Source organism: Podarcis tiliguerta, assembly GCF_965153285.1.
Source record: "Podarcis tiliguerta genome assembly, chromosome: 1".
Lineage (NCBI taxonomy): Eukaryota > Metazoa > Chordata > Lepidosauria > Squamata > Lacertidae > Podarcis > Podarcis tiliguerta.
In genome coordinates this window covers 10,891,319-10,910,709 of record NC_139534.1, presented here as the reverse complement: position 1 = coordinate 10,910,709, position 19,391 = coordinate 10,891,319, and the positions used below count along the sequence as shown (strand labels likewise).

Genomic DNA, 19,391 nt, shown 5'->3' with positions numbered 1-19,391 from the left:
ACTTCACTACTGCTACTTTACTACTACTTTACTACTGCTTTACTACTGCTTTACTACCATCTTACTACTACTTTACTACCATTTTACTATTATTTTTCTACCGCCTTATTACCATTTTGCTACCACTTTAGTACTATTTTACTAAAATCGATATCGATAACAACGATATCGATTGTGGTTCGAGGGCCAGACCCCTGCGATGTGAAATGAACACACAAGGACACGTGATATAAGGTGAATGGGCAGGAAAAGGCCACAACTGTATTCATTACAGCAGTGAGAAGGTATTGGCTTAGGCATTGGATTTCTAAACAAGGGGGGTTTATTCACCAGTAGGTGGAGCCTGTTGATGCTAATCCAACTAAAGGCTCACCCCCTGATGTCACCGAGGGTCGTGCCATGGCCTCCCGCCAAGCAGGCATCGGACAGAATACACGACCGCGAGATTCCTTTAACGGAATACCCAAAACCTTTCAGGTCATCGTTTGTAACAGTTTGGCACCATTTTTGAGTGAATTCCAAAACACCAGATTTTTGCTGAAATTGTGACCGCGCGGCTTAGGCATTTTTTCAAAAAATCTTGTTCAGACGTTGACGGCTAATTCTGTTTCTGATGATAAAAACCCATCTGTTTCCGCCAAAAAACCTTTCAGGGGATCGTTTGCAACAGTTTGGCACCATTTTTGAGTGAATTCCAAAGCGCCAGATTTTTGCTGAAATTCTGACCGCGCGGCTTAGGGATTTTTTCAAAAAAAAGTTGTTGAGACGTTGACAGCTAATTCTGTTTCTGATGAAAAAAGCCCATCTGTTTCCACCGAAAAACCTTTCAGGGGATCCTTTGCAACAGTTTGGCACCATTTTTGAGTGAATTCCAAAACGCCAGATTTTTGCTGAAATTGTGACCGCGCGGCTTAGGGATTTTTTCAAAAAAAGTTGTTCAGACGTCAAGGGCTAATTCTGTTTCTGATGATAAAAACCCATCTGTTTCCGCCAAAAAACCTTTCAGGGGATCGTTTGCAACAGTTTGGCACCATTTTTGAGTGAATTGCAGAGCGTCAGATATCGCTGTTATTGTTGTTATCGTTAGCGATATCGTTGTTATTTTTCTGATGAAAATAGAGATCTTTACTACTTCACTACTACTACTTCACTACTACTTCACTACTGCTTTACTATTGCTTTACTACTGCTTTACTATTGCTTTACTACTACTTTACTACCACTTTACTACTATTTTACTACAATCGATACCAATAACAACAATATCGATAACAATAACAATAACGATATCGATATCGATAACGATAACAGCAATAACGATATCGATATCGATAACGATATCGATCACGATATCGATACCAATAACAACAATATCGTTATCGATATCGATATCAATATTGTTGTTATCGATATCGATATCGTTATCGTGATCGTGATCGTGATCGATATCGATATCGTTATCGCTGATATCGTTATCGTCATCGCTGTTATCGATATCGTTATCGCTGTTAACGTTATAGTTATCGATATCGTTGTTATTTTTCTGATGAAAATAGAGATCTTTACTACTTCACTACTGCTACTTTACTACTACTTTACTACTGCTTTACTACTACTTTACTACTACTTTACTACCATCTTACTACTACTGTACTACCATTTGACTACTATTTTTCTACCGCCTTATTACCATTTTGCTACCACTTTACTACTATTTTACTACAATCGATATCGATAACAACGATATCGATTGTGGTTCGAGGGCCAGACCCCTGCGATGTGAAATCAACACACAAGGACACGTGATATAAGGTTAATGGGCAAGAAAAGGCCACAACTTTATTGATTACAGCAGTGAGAAGGTATTGGCTTAGGCATTGGATTTCTAAACAAGGGGGGTTTATTCACCAGTAGGTGGAGCCTGTTGATGCTAATCCAACTAAAGGCTCACCCCCTGATGTCACCGAGGGTCGTGCCATGGCCTCCCGCCAAGCAGGCATCGGACAGAATACACGACCGCCAGATTCCTTTAACGGAATACCCAAAAACTGACGGCATAGGCGATGGCCACACCTAGCTCTTCGACACACCACAACACAATTCCAATGCCTAACCGCCACCCGAGCCGGGAAAGGCTCGCCGCCAATACCCTCACGACTGGAACCAATCCCAAACGCTGCTGATGACACTATCTAGCCAAATGTCGTTCCCCTGGTCTGAGAGATGCACCCCGTCATTCCGGTATAAGGGCTGATCGCCAATCCGGATACGGTCATGATAAATGACTCGGCCATTCATGAAGCGCACCCAACGGGCCACTGCCCGATTTACGAGTTTCCTGGTTTTTTCAATGGCCATACAGCTCTGCGCACCGCGCCAAAAAATTCTCTTCAGGAAGGAGGACCAGAACACCGTTGTTCTGGGGCACAAGGCAGCAAAAGCATCCATGTCTCTTTTTATGTTCCACAACAAGTCCGCTCTCCTTCTGTTACCAAGGTCATTTTCCCCTAATTGAATGACAAGGATGTCAGGAGGGCCAAACGTGGCTACTTTCTCCAACAGCAATGGCATAAGTTCTTCCCAACGCATGCCTCTTCTCGAAAACCAGGAAACTCGAACTCCAGGTGGTAAACCAAGATTAGGCGTGAGGCCGCAGCTGACCGCCCGTACGCGGGCCCAATGGACTATACTGTGGCCGCAAATCCACACACTTCTCCTGAGCCCGGCTGAGGATGAAAGGAGAGAGAAAACAGATAAGTAGGGGTAAGGTAGCAGAGCGCATTCTAGCGAATATAACTTTTATAAGTGTTGGATTTCCACCGGCCCGTTTCCTTAATCTTGTCTGCAGGCAGACCCCGGTGCGCGGCTGTTGTTGTTGCAGTGCCGATCCTGAATGAGTGTGCGGCATACTCTTGGGAAGACAAACCACAAGCTTCAATAGCCTTGCGAAGTACCCTAGTGAATTGGTGCCTCAATAAGGGTGACCCATCCTCGTGAACCAGGAGCGAACCCGGGCTGGGTGGTCTGAGATAGGGGTACCGCCTCGTGTCCTTTACCGGGCATGGGCCCTCCTGCGCTGACGCTGTGAGCTTAACTAGAACACCCCTACCGGCCCGATCCGTTTTGGACTGACGTATCCGTACCGTCAAAGAAGATTCGGACAACTGCACGTCCTCCCTAAGGAGGCCGCGCGTTGAGCCTCCTGCACTAACTTCAACCACAACTTCGCCAACTCTCAGGGCACCGAAAAAGGCAATAGCGTACGTCGCCGAAAAGAGGCGGGCCTCGAACTTTGACCAGCAGATTGATCTGAGCTTTACGCGAATCTGAGATAGCAACCCATAAGAAATTGGCTTACGGCCCTCGGCCCTGGGAGGTTGAAGCCTGCCCCAACCTTCAATAGCTCTGCGGATCAAGAAGTCACTACACGGATCGAAGGAAAATGTGGCTTGGGCAAAGAAGCTGATGGCGGCTACATGAATCTTTAAGGTTTTGGGAGCACGCCCCAAATCATTGAGATGGGAAAGGTACTGCAGAACATCATCAGTTGTGGGTGGCACGTTATGGGAAAGCCCAGATAACCCAGACCTGAAACCCATGAAATCGCACCAGGCCTTCTTGTAAGACCTGAGAGTGGAAGGTGCGACAGACGCTAATACTCCCTGTATCACTTTGCGTCTCCAACGTTCCACAGGTGCTCCGGAAAGGGTTCGGGCAACAGTGGTGCTCCAGGCGCTAGTGACCGGAAGCGAGATATCTGAAAGCGAGACAAGGCATCGGCTATATCATTATTGGTCCCTGGTATGAATTTGGCTGAAAAAAATTATGTTGTACTCTAGGCACCGGAGAACGAATGCCCGCAGAAGGGAGGAGACCCTCGCCAACCGAGATGACTGCCTGGCCAGAATGTTCACCACTGCCAGGTTGTCGGTCCTGAAGCATACACAGCGATTTCAAAACTCCTCCGTCCAGATGTGCACGGCCACTACTATTGGAAAAAACTCGAGAAAGGTGAGATCACGCATGATGGCCTGGCCCTGCCACCCCGTTGGCCATCGTTGTGCGCACCATCGTCCCCTGAAGTACAAGCCGAAGCCTAGGGACCCAGCCGCGTCCGAATGGACCTGGAAATCTGATGACAAATTTAGAACGTCCTGCCATAGCGATACCCCGTTGTATTGTTCCAAAAATGTCATCCACACGTCCAGGTCCGCCTTAACCAACTTGGGTAGTGTATGCGAGCTTCTTTGCGGAGAAGGTCCTGTTGCTCCACCATGACCTCCCTGCCAATTTGGATACAATAAAGGAACTGGAGGCCCCTCGACTGTCCTCGGGTCCAGTATTGGACCACTTTGACCGGATATCCCCAGCCGATGTGGACAGACTCCTCCGAGCTGGAAAGCCCACCACTTGTCCTCTCGACCCATGCCCGTCCTGGCTGATTAGAGCGTGTCCAGACGAGGTGCGGGCCCCCCTGGGGGATATCATCAATTTGTCCCTTGGCACCGGGACATTCCCAGGGGAACTGAAGGAGGCAGTGGTGCGCCCGCTTTTAAAGAAAACATCATTAGACCCCTTAGATCTATCCAATTACTGCCCGGTTTCGAATCTTCCATTCCTGGGTAAGGTGATTGAGAGAGCGGTTGCTGAACAGCTTGGTAGGTTTCTGGATGAAACATCGGCTCTGGATCCATTCCAGTCCGGCTTCCGCGCTGGTCATGGGACCGAGACGGCTCTGGTCGCCCTAACAGATGATCTCCGCAGGCAGCTGGATCAAGGCGGGTCGGGGCTGCTGATTCTTCTACACCTGTCAGCAGCCTTCGACATGGTCGATCACGAACTCCTGGACCACCGCCTTGCCGACGTGGGGATCCAGGGCACAGTCCTTCAATGGCTGCGCTCGTTTCTCTCCGGTCGGGGACAGAGGGTGGCGCTTGGGGGGGAATTGTCATCCCGTCACTCCTTGGTGTGTGGAGTGCCCCAGGGTGCGATACTCTCCCCGATGCTTTTTAACATCTTTGTGCGCCCCCTCGCCCAGCTTGTCCGGAGTTTTGGGCTGGGCTGCCATCAGTATGCTGATGACACCCAACTCTATCTGTTGATGGATGGCCATCCTGACTCGGCCCAGACACACTGATCAGATGCTTGGAAGCTGTGGCTGGATGGTTACGTGGGAGCCGGTTGAAGTTAAATCCTTCGAAGACAGAGGTCCTCTGGCTGGGACGGGACGATATGGGATTGAGGGGGCAGCTCCCATCTCTAGCGGGGGTGCAATTAGTGCCAGCACCGTCCGTTAAGAGTTTGGGTGTAATCTTCGACACCTCCCTCTCCATGGAGGCGCAGATTGCAGCTATAACAAAGGCGGCATTTTTTCATCTCCGCCAAGCTAAGCAGTTGGCTCTTTACCTCTCGCGCCCTGACCTAGCCACTGTGATCCATGCGACGGTCACCTCCAGACTGGATTATTGTAACTCGCTCTACGTGGGGCTGCCCTTGAGACTGACCCAGAAACTCCAGAGGGTGCAGAATGCCGCAGCGAGACTCCTTACAGGGTCTTCACTGCGAGATCACATTCATCCAGTGCTATACCAGCTGCACTGGCTCCCGGTGGAGTACAGGATCAGGTTTAAGGTGCTGGTTTTAACCTTTAAGGCCCTATACGGCCTAGGACCCTCGTACCTACGGGACCGCCTCTCCTGGTATGCCCCACAGAGAAACCTACGCTCGTCAAATAAAAACATCCTGAAGGTCCCAGGCCTCAGAGAGGTTAGGCTAGCCTCAACTAGAGCCAGGGCTTTCTCGGCTGCGGCTCCAATCTGGTGGAACGCTCTGTCACAAGAGACTAGGGCCCTGCGGGACCTGACATCTTTCCGCAGAGCCTGCAAGACAGAGTTGTTCCACCAGGCCTTTGGTCAGGGCCCAGCCTGACTCCCTCCGCTGGCAACCTGCACAGAATTTTGCTTAACGGTTGCCATTAATTTGACTTTAATTAATTTTTATAATGGAATGTTTTTAGAATGTTTGATTATTTGATTGTTTGATTATTTAATTGTTGTTAGCCGCCCTGAGCCCGGCTTCGGCTGGGGAGGGCGGGATATAAATAATTTTTTTTATTATTACTATTATTATTATTATTATTATTATTCAAAAAAAGTTGTTCAGACGTCGAGGGCTAATTCTGTTTCCGATGATAAAAACCCATATTTTCCCACCGAGAAACCTTTCAGGGGATCGTTTGCAACAGTTTGGCACCATTTTTGTGTGAATTCCAAAACGCCAGATTTTTGCTGAAATTCTGACCGCGCGGCTTAGGGATTTTTTCAAAAAAAAGTTGTTCAGACGTAAAGGGCTAATTCTGTTTCGGTTGATAAAAACCCATCTGTTTCCACCGAAAAACCTTTCAGGGGATCGTTTGCAACAGTTTGGCACCATTTTTGAGTGAATTCCAAAACGCCAGATTTTTGCTGAAATTCTGACTTAGGGATTTTTTCAAAAAAAAGTTGTTCATACGTCGACAGCCAATTCTGTTTCTGATGATAAAAACCCATCTGTTTCCGCCAAAAAACCTTTCAGGGCATCGTTTGCAACAGTTTGGCACCATTTTTGAGTGAATTCCAAAACACCAGATTTTTGCTCAAATTCTGACCGCGCAGCTTAGGGATTTTTTTTTTTAAAAAGTTTTTCAGACGTAAAGGGCTAATTCTGTTTCCGATGATAAATACCCATCTGTTTCCACCGAAAAACCTTTCAGGGGATCGTTTGCAACAGTTTGGCACCATTTTTGAGTGAATTCCAAAACGTAAGTTTTTTACTGAAATTCTGACTGTGCGGCTTAGGGATATTTTTTTTAAAAAGTTGGTCAGACGTAAAGGGCTACTTCTGTTTCCGATTATAAAGACTCTCCTCCCCAGAGGGGAGGGGAGTGGTTGTGGGCGGGAGCTCCAACCCCCGCCCACGCAGGGGCGTGAGCCCCTGCCCTTTCCTGCACACCTGGCCGGCGCCTCACGCTCAGGGGGCGGCTCCCACCTGGAGCCGCCCGTAGCAGGTGCGTGCCTAGCCGCCCTTTATCTTCAGGCGCCGGCCCCCCCTCAGCCTCTTTTCGTCGTCGCCGCTCCGATGGTGTTTTGGTCCTCCCTCCTGAAAAGAACTGTTTGGCGTGGTGCGCAGAGCTGTATGGCCATTGAAAGAACCAGGAAAGTCCTGAACCGGGCCGTGTCCCGCTGGGTGCGCTTTTTGTATGGCCAAGTTATCAGTCATGACCGCATCCGGATTGGCGATAGGGCCTTATACCGGGATGACGGGGTTCACCTCACGGATCAAGGGAATGACTTATGGTTGGACAGCGTTATCAGGAGTGTTAGGGATTGGTTGCGGCTGTGAAGGTATTGGCGGCGAGCCTTTTCGGCTCGGGTGGCGGTTAGGCATTGGATTGGGGTGTTGCGCTGTGTGGGAAGGCTAGGTGTGGCCATCGCCTACGCCTTCTATTTGGGTATTCCGTTAAAGGAATCTGGCGGTCGTGTATTCTGTCCGATGCCTGCTTGGCTGGAGGCCATGGCACGACCCCCGGTGACATCATGGGTGAGCCTATAGTTGGATCGGCATCAACTGGCTCCATCTACTGGTGGTTCAACCCCTCTGCTGTGGTCATCCAATGCCTAAGCCAATACCTTTTCATTGCAGTAACCAATAAAGTTGTGGCCTTTTCCTTGCCCATAAACCTTATAACACGTGTCCTTGTGTGTTTATTTCCACCGCACGGGGGTTGGGGTCCTCGAACCACAACAGCCTTTACCAAAGGTGTCATGGACTTTGAAGACACTCGAACTCAGAACGCAAGGGAGAAACGTGCTAAGAGGAAGGCACACTTGGCAAATCCACACCGTGATCAACTCCCATCCGGGAACCAATGTCCCCACTGTGGAAGGACGTGTGGGTCCAGACTCATTGTTACAACCATGTTTATGGAAGACAATCTTACTTGGCTACGAGTGATCACCAAAGAAGAAGAAGAAGATATTCTTCCCAGTAAATTTTATAATGGGTATCCACCTGATAGCAATGTCATCCTTCAGTTCCGCTTTGGATTTCAGGCAAATCAAGTTCTTCCTTTAATAAAATACAGTTGCAATGAGTTACACAGAAACATACATAGTAGCAAGCATTTCACAAAGTTTGTATATGTAGAATTGATTTTATAAGCGGGGGGAAAGCATAGTAGGAAATCAGTGCTCACAGATTTCTGTCACCTTCCTCAGACCAAAGTCCTCAGGAATATGTTTATGGCCACACACTAATCACACACAGAACACAAACATCACCCTTTTTGTTTTAAAAATATCCTCCAACTTTACATTTTAATATGAAACACTATAGAATGAGTATGTACAACACAAAACCTGTCTTCAAAATTGCACAAGTGAAAACATTTTCATATTCACATGATTAAATTGTTTACAGCTCAAAGACGTTATCAATCCTTCAAGTTTAAACTTCAGAAACTGTCAGCAGCAAATAGTTTAGGTATTTACAAAAGGCTTCATTTGTAACACGCACATAATGTTGAGTTGGATCACAAGTAAATGGCTCTTAAGACCCGTTAAAATCAATGGGAACCAAGTCATGACACAATCTGGAACACAATCCCAGTTGTGTGAATTGCTCACAGGAAATAATTTCAACTAATACTTGATATGTGCAAAGAAAAAAAATGGCATGAATTCACCGTTTCTGTGCTTTCATTTTTTAACCCTGCAGGTATGAATAATGCCATCAGAATTCTGCTTGGTACAAAGATAATTGAAATATCCCACGCTGAAATCCCCTTTCCTTTCATATGCTCCCCTTAGTGATGTGTGCATGCCTCTATCATTATTAACTTAATATTAACTTTCAGGAGGAATGTGAAAACATTCCCATTTACCCAGACACTTAGTAGCTGAAGAATACTGTTCCTGGAACCCAAAGATCACCAGATAGAATGTGGTTTTTTTAAACTATAACAGTCCGTTCCCCCCAAGTGTGGAACAGTTTGCTACTCTGGACACTTTCAGGAGAAAGGGCAGGATATAACTTCAACAAATAATAAATAAACTGGCAGTCTTCACGTTAGAACTATCACTCACTTATGCACTCTTAAAGCTTTCTTGAAGGGGGTTGGAGGGGTCACAAAAGGCTCAACTTACCCGTTAACTCGAGGGACGCGGGTGGCGCTGTGGGTTAAAGCCTCAGTGCCTAGGGCTTGCCGATCGAAAGGTCGGCGGTTCGAATCCCCGCAGCGGGGTGCGCTCCCGCTGTTCGGTCCCAGCGCCTGCCAACCTAGCAGTTCGAAAGCACCCCCGGGTGCAAGTAGATAAATAGGGACCGCTTACTAGCGGGAAGGTAAACGGCGTTTCCGTGTGCGGCTCTGGCTCGCCAGAGCAGCGATGTCACGCTGGCCACGTGACCCGGAAGTGTCTCCGGACAGCGCTGGCCCTTGGCCTCTTTGAGTGAGATGGGCGCACAACCCTAGAGTCTGTCAAGACTGGCCCGTACGGGCAGGGGTACCTTTACCTTTACCCGTTAACTCATGGATGGGACTGCTACGTATTTCTTGAACAGTCAAGACACATTACGGATTTTAGAAGTCTGTTCTACCACATGGTAAATGAATGAGCATGACTTAGCAGTAGGCTTTAAATCCCATACGCTTCTCTGCGAAGGGTAAAGTGCACAGTGTAACAAGAGAGAGATCAGCTGAAGAGTAACTCTTCACCAAATGTAAGGGCTCTTTTTAGCCACAATGCTCCATAGGTTGCCTGCCCGTTCAGTATATGGAGTGCAGAATGAGAACATACAACACCATCAATAAATCTGAAGGTTAATTGTAGGTATCAGGTGAAACCTTCTTCCACAATGCCAGCTAATCATACAAGTTCAACAGTTGTGGTTTTTTAGCTGGCAACCCAATTCTTTTCCCCAGGACAATCGTTTTCTCCCCTTTTCAGCTGCTAGTTGGCTGGGTCTCAATTAATAAATGTCTCTTGGAATTCCACTGCTGCTGATATCGAGGCAAATGTCCTTGTGTGTGCTGAGACAAGTTAAAGGGTCCCAAGGTGGAGAGGAATCAGTGAGAGCAGGAATTATTGGGCTCAAGATTATTAAAAAAACCCAATAATAATCCCCTCAGCAATCTGATTTCAGAAGGTCTTCTCAAATATGACCATAACAGGTCATTTGGGTATTGAAACTTCATGCAAAGGAGGAAGATACTAGTAGCTTCACATGAGGAACGATCTGGAACTGGCAGTGAATCAGATCAGCTGTAAATCAAAGCAGTTGTCTATTACAGATTGTCATAAGGAGCCTGCATCAAATAATGTCCTCTCAAAAGCTGACCTATCTTCATTCCAAGTTCTCAACAGCCTTCATAGACTCAAGCACAGATGGTGCTTGCAAGTCTCTGTATTTCTCCAACTCTGGATATAGTGCTTGTTCTTTTGTTTCTTGACCTCTGCAAACATTGTCCCCTTCAGCTGCTGCTGCTGCTTCCTTCTCCTAAAAAAGGAAATAAAAGCATTAAAGTTAAAACTGATTTAAGACTTTGCTTTGAGAGCCAGTGTGGTGTAGTGGTTAAGAGCGGTAGTCACGTAATCTGGGTAACCGGGTTCGCGTCTCCGCTCCTCCACATGCAGCTGCTGGGTGACCTTGGGCCAGTCACAGTCTCTCAGCCCCACTCACCTCACAGAGTGTTTGTTGTGGGGGAGGAAGGGAAAGGAGAATGTTAGCCGCTTTGAGACTCCTTAAAGGGAGTGAAAGGCGGGATATCAAATCCAAACTCTTCTTCTTCTTCTTTTGACTGCTGTACTGCTCTAAGAACTGGTGGATGCAAGTTAAACTACTTGTAGAAGCGGCAAATCGTAATATATGTGGGAAGGCAGGAAAAAAATAAGACCCACCCCCCTATTCACACTAATTGCATACAGACAAGCATACATATGAACAATGCCATCCTTCGACACGCCGAGACAAGCCATGAATCAAGTTAAATTTTAAAAGTTCTCAGTAGAGTTTCTTCCTCATTATTTGTAATTTTGTAGAGTTCTTCACAGAAACGATGGAGTCAAGTTCCTTTTGAGGACGGAGAAAGACACTGCAACTGTTATCATGCTGATGCAATTTTTCAACAGAGCCAATAATTTCCATGGTGTGAAATATTGAGGCTGAAGACTCTGCAAAGCTAACACCTCGCCTTCAACCATAGATACAAGGTTAGGAAAGGCTAAGAAACAGAAGGCTCCATAGCCTCTTTCTGTTCTTCTTATGGGAGAAATGCACAAAGGGACAGATTTGTCCAATTGTCTAAACTATTAATATTGCCTAGACTCCATTGTGCAGCTCGACGATTAAGCCCCTTGTGGGAAGAAACACTGGTTGTACCCAGAGCAGCTTCCAGGTGTTGATTAAAGAAAATGACCCCTTCTGTGATTTATTTCTGTGATTTATCTGTTTGCTTGTCCACACTCCTTACTCTGGAGTAGTCGCTTTGGTGATATATTTCTGTATGACTCTGCTTTAGGATTTAGCAACTATTCAGAGTTTCAAAGCCTACAACGGGCATGTTTACCTGCCACGAATGTGTATATACACCAAATGAGCTCAAAATATAATGCTCCGAGAAGCCCGCACACCCCCTGAAGCTGCATTATTAAATGTTGTCAGATACCAGCTAGAAATCACCTCAACCATCCTTGTGAAACAGATAGCTAAGAAGTAGAACTTTTTGCATGTTGACAACCTAGAGAGATTTGTACTTACTAAGAGCTGGACAGTTGTCTGCCGTCTGTGTGGGAATGATCTGCTCATCTCCCAAAAGATTTTGATTCGTTTCAAGAGATTTGGCATCCCCCATGCTGCCAACAGTTACAAACTGACCCAAAGCCACAACCCTTTGATTTGGTCCATGTTGTTCTCCAAGCGCTGATGTTGTAGCATTGTTCTGTGCTTGACTGAAACTTGCTTGAAGGTTATTATCCTTATTGAATATAGGAAGGATGGTTAAGTGCCTCCTTGTGGAATGTGTAAGGCTTGCGGGCTGGAGAGGTGTTTGGCTATCCACCCTCAGGAGGGCTGCTGCTTCATCAAATGATTGCAACTGTAAACCCTAGAAAAGTAAAAGTTTGTTTAAAAAACGTTTACGTGTTCACCCACCAAAGTGCAAAATAGCAAATGAAGTTCCATGACAAACTTCAAGTTGGGTAGTTTCTGAATCCTAACTAGGATTAATAATAATAATAATAATAATAATAATAATTTTTTATTTATACCCCGCCCTCCCCAGCCAAGGCCGGGCTCAGAGCGGCTTACAAGCAATAATAAAAACAAGATGAATGATTACAACTTAAAAACAAAAGTAAAATACAACATTAAAATAATGGAACATTAAAATATTAAAATGTAGCCTCATCGCAGGAGGAGAAGGAAAAGAAAAAAGAAAGGGAGGGAGGGAATCAAATTGGCTCCAAGCCAAAGGCCAGGCGGAACAACTCTGTCTTACAGGCCCTGCGGAAAGAAATCAGATCCTGCAGGGCCCTGGTCTCATGAGGCAGAGCGTTCCACCAGGCCGGAGCCAGAGTTGAAAAGGCCCTGGCTCTGGTTGAAGCCAATCTAACTTCCTTAGGGCCTGGGACCTCTAGGGTGTTGTTATTTATGGACCTTGAGGCTCTCCGTGGGGCATACCAGGAGAGGCGGTCCCGTAGGTACGAGGGTCCTAGGCCGTGAAGGGCTTTGAAGGTCAAAAGCAGCACCTTAAATCTGACCCTGTACTCCACTGGGAGCCAGTGCAGCTTGAAAAGCACTGGGTGAATAGGGAGTGGTACTATCACACACAACCAAAAAACCCCACCCATCCAGCATGCGCGCGCGCACACACACACACACACACACTTATGTGTCAGATTAGCAATGCCTAAAGTGTAGGTATGAACTGCAATTCTCTCCCTGTAAATGGGAGGTTGCCAACAAGTGTGTGTCCAGCAGTTACTGAGTGCAGTTACTCACGCGTTGTACGGATCTAAAATGTCTTTCTTCAAGGAAATGCATGCTGCAGGAATATCACAGTTTGCTATCAGTCAAGTCACAATATTTTGTTCCTGGATACTGCCTCAACAGGAGTGATTGGTGCGATGCAGAACACAATTGTGCAAGTGTCACTTCTAGGACAAAGTCTGCATTTTGAAATCTATAAAGCAGACAGCTTGCGTCCCTTCAGATGTGCACTTGTCTTCTCCTGCAAAGAAGGGCACATTTCCCCTGATATTTAAAGAAAAAACCCAATACAGCGGTACCTCGGGTTACATACGCTTCAGGTTACATACGCTTCAAGTTACAGACTCCGCTAAACCAGAAATAGTACCTTGGGTTAAGAACTTTGCTTCAGGATGAGAACAGAAATCGTGCTCTGGTGGCACGGCAGCAGCAGGAGGCCCTATTAGCTAAAGTGGTGCTTCAGGTTAAGAACAGTTTCAGGTTAAGAGCGGACCTCTGGAACGAATTAAGTACTTAACCCGAGGTACCACTGTACACAAACTATAATACAATGGTCCTGTGCTGCACAGGTAACTCCCTGATCCCAGACTACTAATTTTTTGACAGCTTGTTATAGAAAGCATACTTACCTTTTGCTGGGCAAATACTATGGGCTGGAGTAACTCTGAAGTTAAGAGCTCCCTTGCTCCATTTGATTCCACATTGATTATGGTTTTCTCTGGTGAGCTCCCTACAAAAACAACCAGAGACAAAGTGACATGGGGCAGGGTCCCTTTACCTTTACAAGATATAAAGACACAGGATGTAAGCTGAAACATATGACACCATACATTAAAACAAACAAAGTTCTCACTAAGCATATTCTCACTTTCCCCCACTTTCTTTCCATTTAAACTGCCCAAAGAATTATCTTGCTTGAGATACAATAGTTATGTTTGCTGATACAAACAGGACTACAAGATCTGCAGATGGTGACAGCAGCCACGAAATTAAAAGACGCCTGCTTCTTGGGAGAAAAGCAATGACAAACCTAGACAGCATCTTAAAAAGTAGAGACATCATCTTGCCGACAAAGGTCCGTATAGGAAAAGCTATGGTTTTCCCAGTAGTGATGTATGGAAGTGAGAGCTGGACCATAAAGAAGGCTGATCGCCGAAGAATTGACACTTTTGAATTATGGTGCTGGAGGAGACTCTTGAGAGTCCCATGGACTGCAAGAAGATCAAACCTCTCCATTCTGAAGGAAATCAGCCCTGAGTGCTCACTGGAAGGACAGATCCTGAAACTGAGGCTCCAGTACTTTGGCCACCTCATGAGAAGAGAAGACTCCCTGGAAAAGACCCTGATGTTGGGAAAGATGGAGGGCACAAGGAGAAGGGGACGATAGAGGACGAGATGGTTGGGCGGTGTTCTCGAAGCTACCAGCATGAGTTTGACCAAACTGCGGGAGGCAGTGGAGGACAGGAGTGCCTAGCGTGCTCTGGTCCATGGGGTCATGAAGAGTCGGACACGACTAAATGACTAAACAACAACATGTTTGACTGCTAAGTTCTATAAGGCCTGGGTCTGAGACTGACAGAACAGGAGTGGCCCGCCATGTTTTGTCACCTGGGGTGAAATGGAAATGCTACTCCTTTCCCCCCAAAGGCTGTACCCCGCCTCACCCCAACACAACATGCCCCCCACTTTCACAGCTGCTGAAACGCTCCCTCTTGCCAAAAAGGGGAGAATTCCACAAGGCCTTGCCACTTCTCCACCCTGTGGGCAGGGAAGAGGAGTGGCAATGTTGTGTGCCGGAATTCCCCCCGCTTGCCCGACCTGGCAAGGGAGGAGGCGATCTGGTAGTGGCCACTTCTGCAGCCACCTCTCGCACTTCTGTTGCCCAAACTGGCTGCTTCATCCTGCCTCATGGATTTGGCTAGTTCTGAAAGAGAATCTACTAGTATCGCTGTGACTCCAAGGTCAGGGACCACCTCCACAAGAAAGGAGACTAATTTCTGAAGATCACAGAGTCTTCTCAGTGATGGCCTCTTGCTCCTTTCCAATGATATATTCTGCTTATTTTTAATTGGGCCACAGGGTGGCTTATAAATAAATAAAAATGAAATTTTCACCAGATCTGAGTATTTTGGCTATTTAAATTCTTATTGTGCAAGCCCATAAATGTCTAAGGACATTTAAACCACAGAGCCTAGGGCTTGCCAATCAGATGGTCGGTGGTTCGAATCCCCGCAACGGGGTGAGCTCCCGTTGCTCAGTCCCAGCTCCTGCCAACCTAGCAGTTCGAAAGCACGTCAAAGTGCAAGTAGATAAATAGGTACTGCTTCAGCGGGAAGGTAAACGGTGTTTCATTGAGCTGCTCTGGTTCGCTAGAAGCGGCTTAGTCATGCTGGCCACATGACCCAGAAGCTGTACTGTGGCTCCCTCGGCCAATAAAGCGAGATGAGCGCAGCAACCCCAGAGTCGGCCACAACTGGACCTAATGGTCAGGGGTCCCTTTACCCTTTTACCTTTATAAATGTCTACTTAGAATGTAAGCTTCACCCATATAAGTTTGTACAGGTAAAGGTAAAGGTAAAGGTACCCCTGCCCGTACAGGCCAGTCTTGACAGACTCTAGGGTTGTGCGCCCATCTCACTCAAAGAGGCCGGGGGCCAGCGCTGTCCGAAGACACTTCCGGGTCACGTGGCCAGCGTGACATCGCTGCTCTGGCGAGCCAGAGCCGCACACGGAAACGCCGTTTACCTTCCCGCTAGTAAGCGGTCCCTATTTATCTACTTGCACCCGGGAGTGCTTTTGAACTGCTAGGTTGGCAGGCGCTGGGACCGAACAACAGGAGCGCACCCCGCCGCGGGGATTCGAACCGCCGACCTTTCGATCAGCAAGCCCTAGGCGCTGAGGCTTTAGCCCACAGCGCCACCCGCGTCCCTAGTTTGTACAGCACTACTGCCTTAAGTGTGCTAGGGATATAATTTGATATTTTTAGTTGTATTTAACTAATAATTTAATATATTTAAATGTTTGTTTTATTGTTTTGTGTTCTGCTTTGTGGCAGTGCCCCACTTAGGGAATTTGTAAAATAATAAAAGCAGCAGTTTATCTCTAAATAAACACCATATACTGTAAAGTATTGATGTGCATTCACTTGCCATGGTTTCTGTTAATGCAATAGCTCAAGTAAATACAGCAATTACTGTACCTCTGGGTGCCCAGACTTTTTTCAAAGAGGGTCAGATTTAATGAAGTGAACGTGCGTGAGGACCACCCAAAGTTGTTGAGCTCTTTTTAGGATTTAACCCCAAAGTTGTTGGGATTAGGCCCCCGAAATCGATTTTGGACATGCTTGCTATACCAGAATAGCACAAAACATCTACAGCAATCTTGCAGGTTCATTACAGCAACACTCCAAATAGATATATTAGCACAACACATTTAGGATCAGCTTTAATAGCCGCAAATTTGTGGCATCACTGAGATAAATATTATTGCCAGAATCTCTACATTACTTGCAGCCACAAATTATTTGAAGCAAGCCATAAATTAAAAAAAGCCACTATAAATATATGCAAATACAGTGGTGCCCCGCAAGATGAATGCCTCGCAAGACGGAAAACCCGCTAGACGATAGGGTTTTCCGTTTTGAAGGTGCTTTGCAAATGAATTTGCTATGGGCTTGCTTTGCAAGACGAAAATGTCTTGCGATTCCTGGGGTTTTTTTCCCCTCCCCCCCCCTTTTCCCCAAGCCCCTAAGCCGCTTAACAGCTGTTCGCTAAGCCGCTTAACAGCTGATCGCTAAGCCGCTTAACAGCTGATCTAAGCCGCTTATCAGCTGATCTAAGCCGCTAATAGCCTTTTAGCAGCTAATCCGCTAATCCCTTAAACCTTTAATAGCTGCTAATAGCCTTTTAGCAGCTAATCCGCTAATCCCTTAAGCCTTTAATAGCCTTTAATAGCCGCTAAACCGCTAATAGCGCTAATCCGCTAATGGGCTTGCTTCGCAAGACGAAAAAAACCGCAAAAGGAAGAGACTAGCGGAACGGATTCATTTCGTCTTGCGAGGCACCACTGTAAGTATGTCTGCTCCCTGAAGGGTAAAAATTAATTGATGAATAGAATATATATGGACATATTTCAAATTAAGCACCCTAGGGCCAAAAAGCTGATCTCTTACGCTGCCAGCAATTAAATTCTTACCTTCCAGTTCCAGGAGTGGGATGTGTTTTTCAGTTCAATTGGTCCGTTTCAAGAGTTGCTAAAATACAAGTTAAACACACACAGAAAAAGGCTCAGCTTAATGTGCAATTCACCATACATACACTGGTATAAGCAATACATTGCATCGGTTAGGTCACCAACTAACATATGAGGAATTGCACGCTAAGCCACACACTTATTTAAATATTTTTCTGGGGACAAGTGTTAAAATAAAAACAAATCTACGGATCAGGAATCAGTCAGGCAAGAACAGCAATAAATCCCAGTGTAGATGAATATTTTAAGTGTTAACAAACATGAAAATGTCCCTTTCAATAAGTCATCTTGATATTCTCCTCTCAGTAAGCACCTGACGCAAATCCATTCTTTTCTAGCGGCAGCTGAATTAACATCAAAAATTAACAACAGCCTTTGAAGCCTACTCTTACCCCCAAACAGAATATGAGAGGGAGATAATCAAGATGGGTTTTGCTTGAATGAATACAGGATTTTTTGGGTGAAGCTTGTGTCCAGTCTCCCTCTCTCTCTCTCTCTCTCTCTCTCTCTCTCTCTCTCTCCCCCCCTCTCTCCATAGATTGCAGCTGACTTCATGATGTCACATGAATGGTTTCCCCATTCTTATCTCTGGGTGCTGTTGGGCTGGAAAGCAGAATGCCACACGAGCTCATGGACTGGGGAAGATTTGATTTGTCGGGAGGCAATTTCTGCGACAAGCACATGCATTTGTCATAACTGACCTGTTTCGTACAAATACAGAAAATAAATCACTACTTACTTTCTATATATGATCACACCAGATGAACCATGTGCACATATTACTAATGACCAGTTACAGATGTGCATGTTCTACTGTGTTCAGTATTCTAAGAAGCTGGAGGAAGACCAGTCTGAGAATAAACCACAGCTGCCCTCAATGTATCACAGATGTATTCAAATATCTACTCCAATACATCATTCCTGCTCACCGATTCTGTCACCACATCCCCTCTTTACCCTAAAGTTATTCCTTCCAGTTTCCCTGGCCCTGCACCCTTTGCACTATACTGACACCACTTTGCACCACTGTAATACAAGACATACAATGCTTTAATCGCTCCACTAGTTGCAGCACCTTCCACTAAAGCCATCCACATTCAGCAGCCATTCCTGGACCAATATCTACACTACTTGCAGAAATGCTGGGGGGGGGGAGTGCAGAGGACTAAACTGTCTGAGAACAGCAGGGCTGATTTAAAGTCGCCTTGATCTTAAGCCTCCACAGCCAAGAAGCGTAAGTTTGGACATAAGGGAGAACAGAAAACAAAACTGCTCTTCAGCAACAAAAAGGGGGAGGAACAGAAAAATTAGGAGCATAGCTGTCAACTTACAGATTCGAAAATAAGGGGCCAGCAGCCTTGAAAATAAGGGACCAGCAGCCAAAATAAGGGACCTGCAGCCTCCCCTGCTCCAGGCACTCCAGTCTTCCTGTCCTCCTGCAGTCTGGTCAAACTCATGCTGGTAGCTTCGAGAACACTGTCCAACCAACTTTATAACCAGAGGTTCAACTGAATAGAATCTCAATCACTTGCACACGAAGGCCTATGCAGCCTCAACTTAAGATGGCTCCCTGGCCTGGCTTTGCACTGCAAAGTTTGCAGCAGCACATGCAACAAAATGGCGTCCAGCATTCAAAAAACCCCTTAGCTTGCATTAACTAGCCACACACAAGGCATGCAAGCTCCACCCCCCAGTCGTTCTTAGACTTCTTATTGGGTGAGCAACACAGCCAAGCAACACGGTTGGAGCCTCCCTCCTCCCTGGCCGGCAGGGAGGGAGGGAGAGGAGCTGCTTCCTTTGAAATTTAAGGGACATCATTTAAGGGACATTTAAGGGACATCCATTAATAAGGGACAGCAGCGGGACATGGCGCTGGAATAAGGGAGTGTCCCTTCAAATAAGGGACACTTGACAGCTATGATTAGGAGAGACCCCTCTCATGTTTCTATCTTCCCCCAGGCATTCAGATACAAGACTTTATAAAAAAACAAATACCAAGATAAGCTCCCAGAGCACATACTACCCCAGGCTACAAGATACTATATCTCCTCCCTTTACTGAACAAGTTATAAAGAGTAGTTCATTTTCATAATGGTGTGATTTGCACATAACACCAA

The 19,391-nt window shown here is 46.2% G+C and overlaps 2 protein-coding genes across 5 annotated transcripts in view; both read right to left on the bottom strand.

Moving 5' to 3' along the window:
- LOC310662349 (cyclic nucleotide-binding domain-containing protein 2-like) overlaps positions 1 to 8,080 on the bottom strand; it is a 622,152-nt gene extending 614,072 nt beyond the window's left edge. The window contains exon 1 of one of the 2 annotated variants that reach the window (XM_083409150.1): positions 8,050 to 8,080. In XM_083409150.1, the coding sequence (XP_083265276.1) occupies positions 8,050 to 8,065 (16 nt within the window). In that variant the 5' untranslated portion in view covers positions 8,066 to 8,080. Of the gene's footprint in view, positions 1 to 7,978; positions 7,997 to 8,049 lie in introns of those variants that run through there. The other variant, XM_083409152.1, reaches the window with a different exon arrangement.
- A 240-nt stretch (positions 8,081 to 8,320) lies between these two features.
- CARF (calcium responsive transcription factor) overlaps positions 8,321 to 19,391 on the bottom strand; it is a 30,410-nt gene continuing 19,339 nt past the window's right edge. For 2 of the 3 annotated variants that reach the window (XM_083409968.1, XM_083409967.1), the window contains exons 13-17: positions 17,218 to 17,275; positions 13,653 to 13,753; positions 11,794 to 12,139; positions 9,550 to 10,533; positions 8,321 to 9,177 (exon numbers count right to left, since the gene is read on the bottom strand). In XM_083409968.1, coding sequence (XP_083266094.1) covers positions 17,247 to 17,275 — 29 coding nt within the window. In that variant the 3' untranslated portion in view covers positions 8,321 to 9,177; positions 9,550 to 10,533; positions 11,794 to 12,139; positions 13,653 to 13,753; positions 17,218 to 17,246. The remainder of the gene's footprint in view (positions 9,178 to 9,549; positions 10,534 to 11,793; positions 12,140 to 13,652; positions 13,754 to 17,217; positions 17,276 to 19,391) is intronic. The other variant, XM_083409969.1, reaches the window with a different exon arrangement.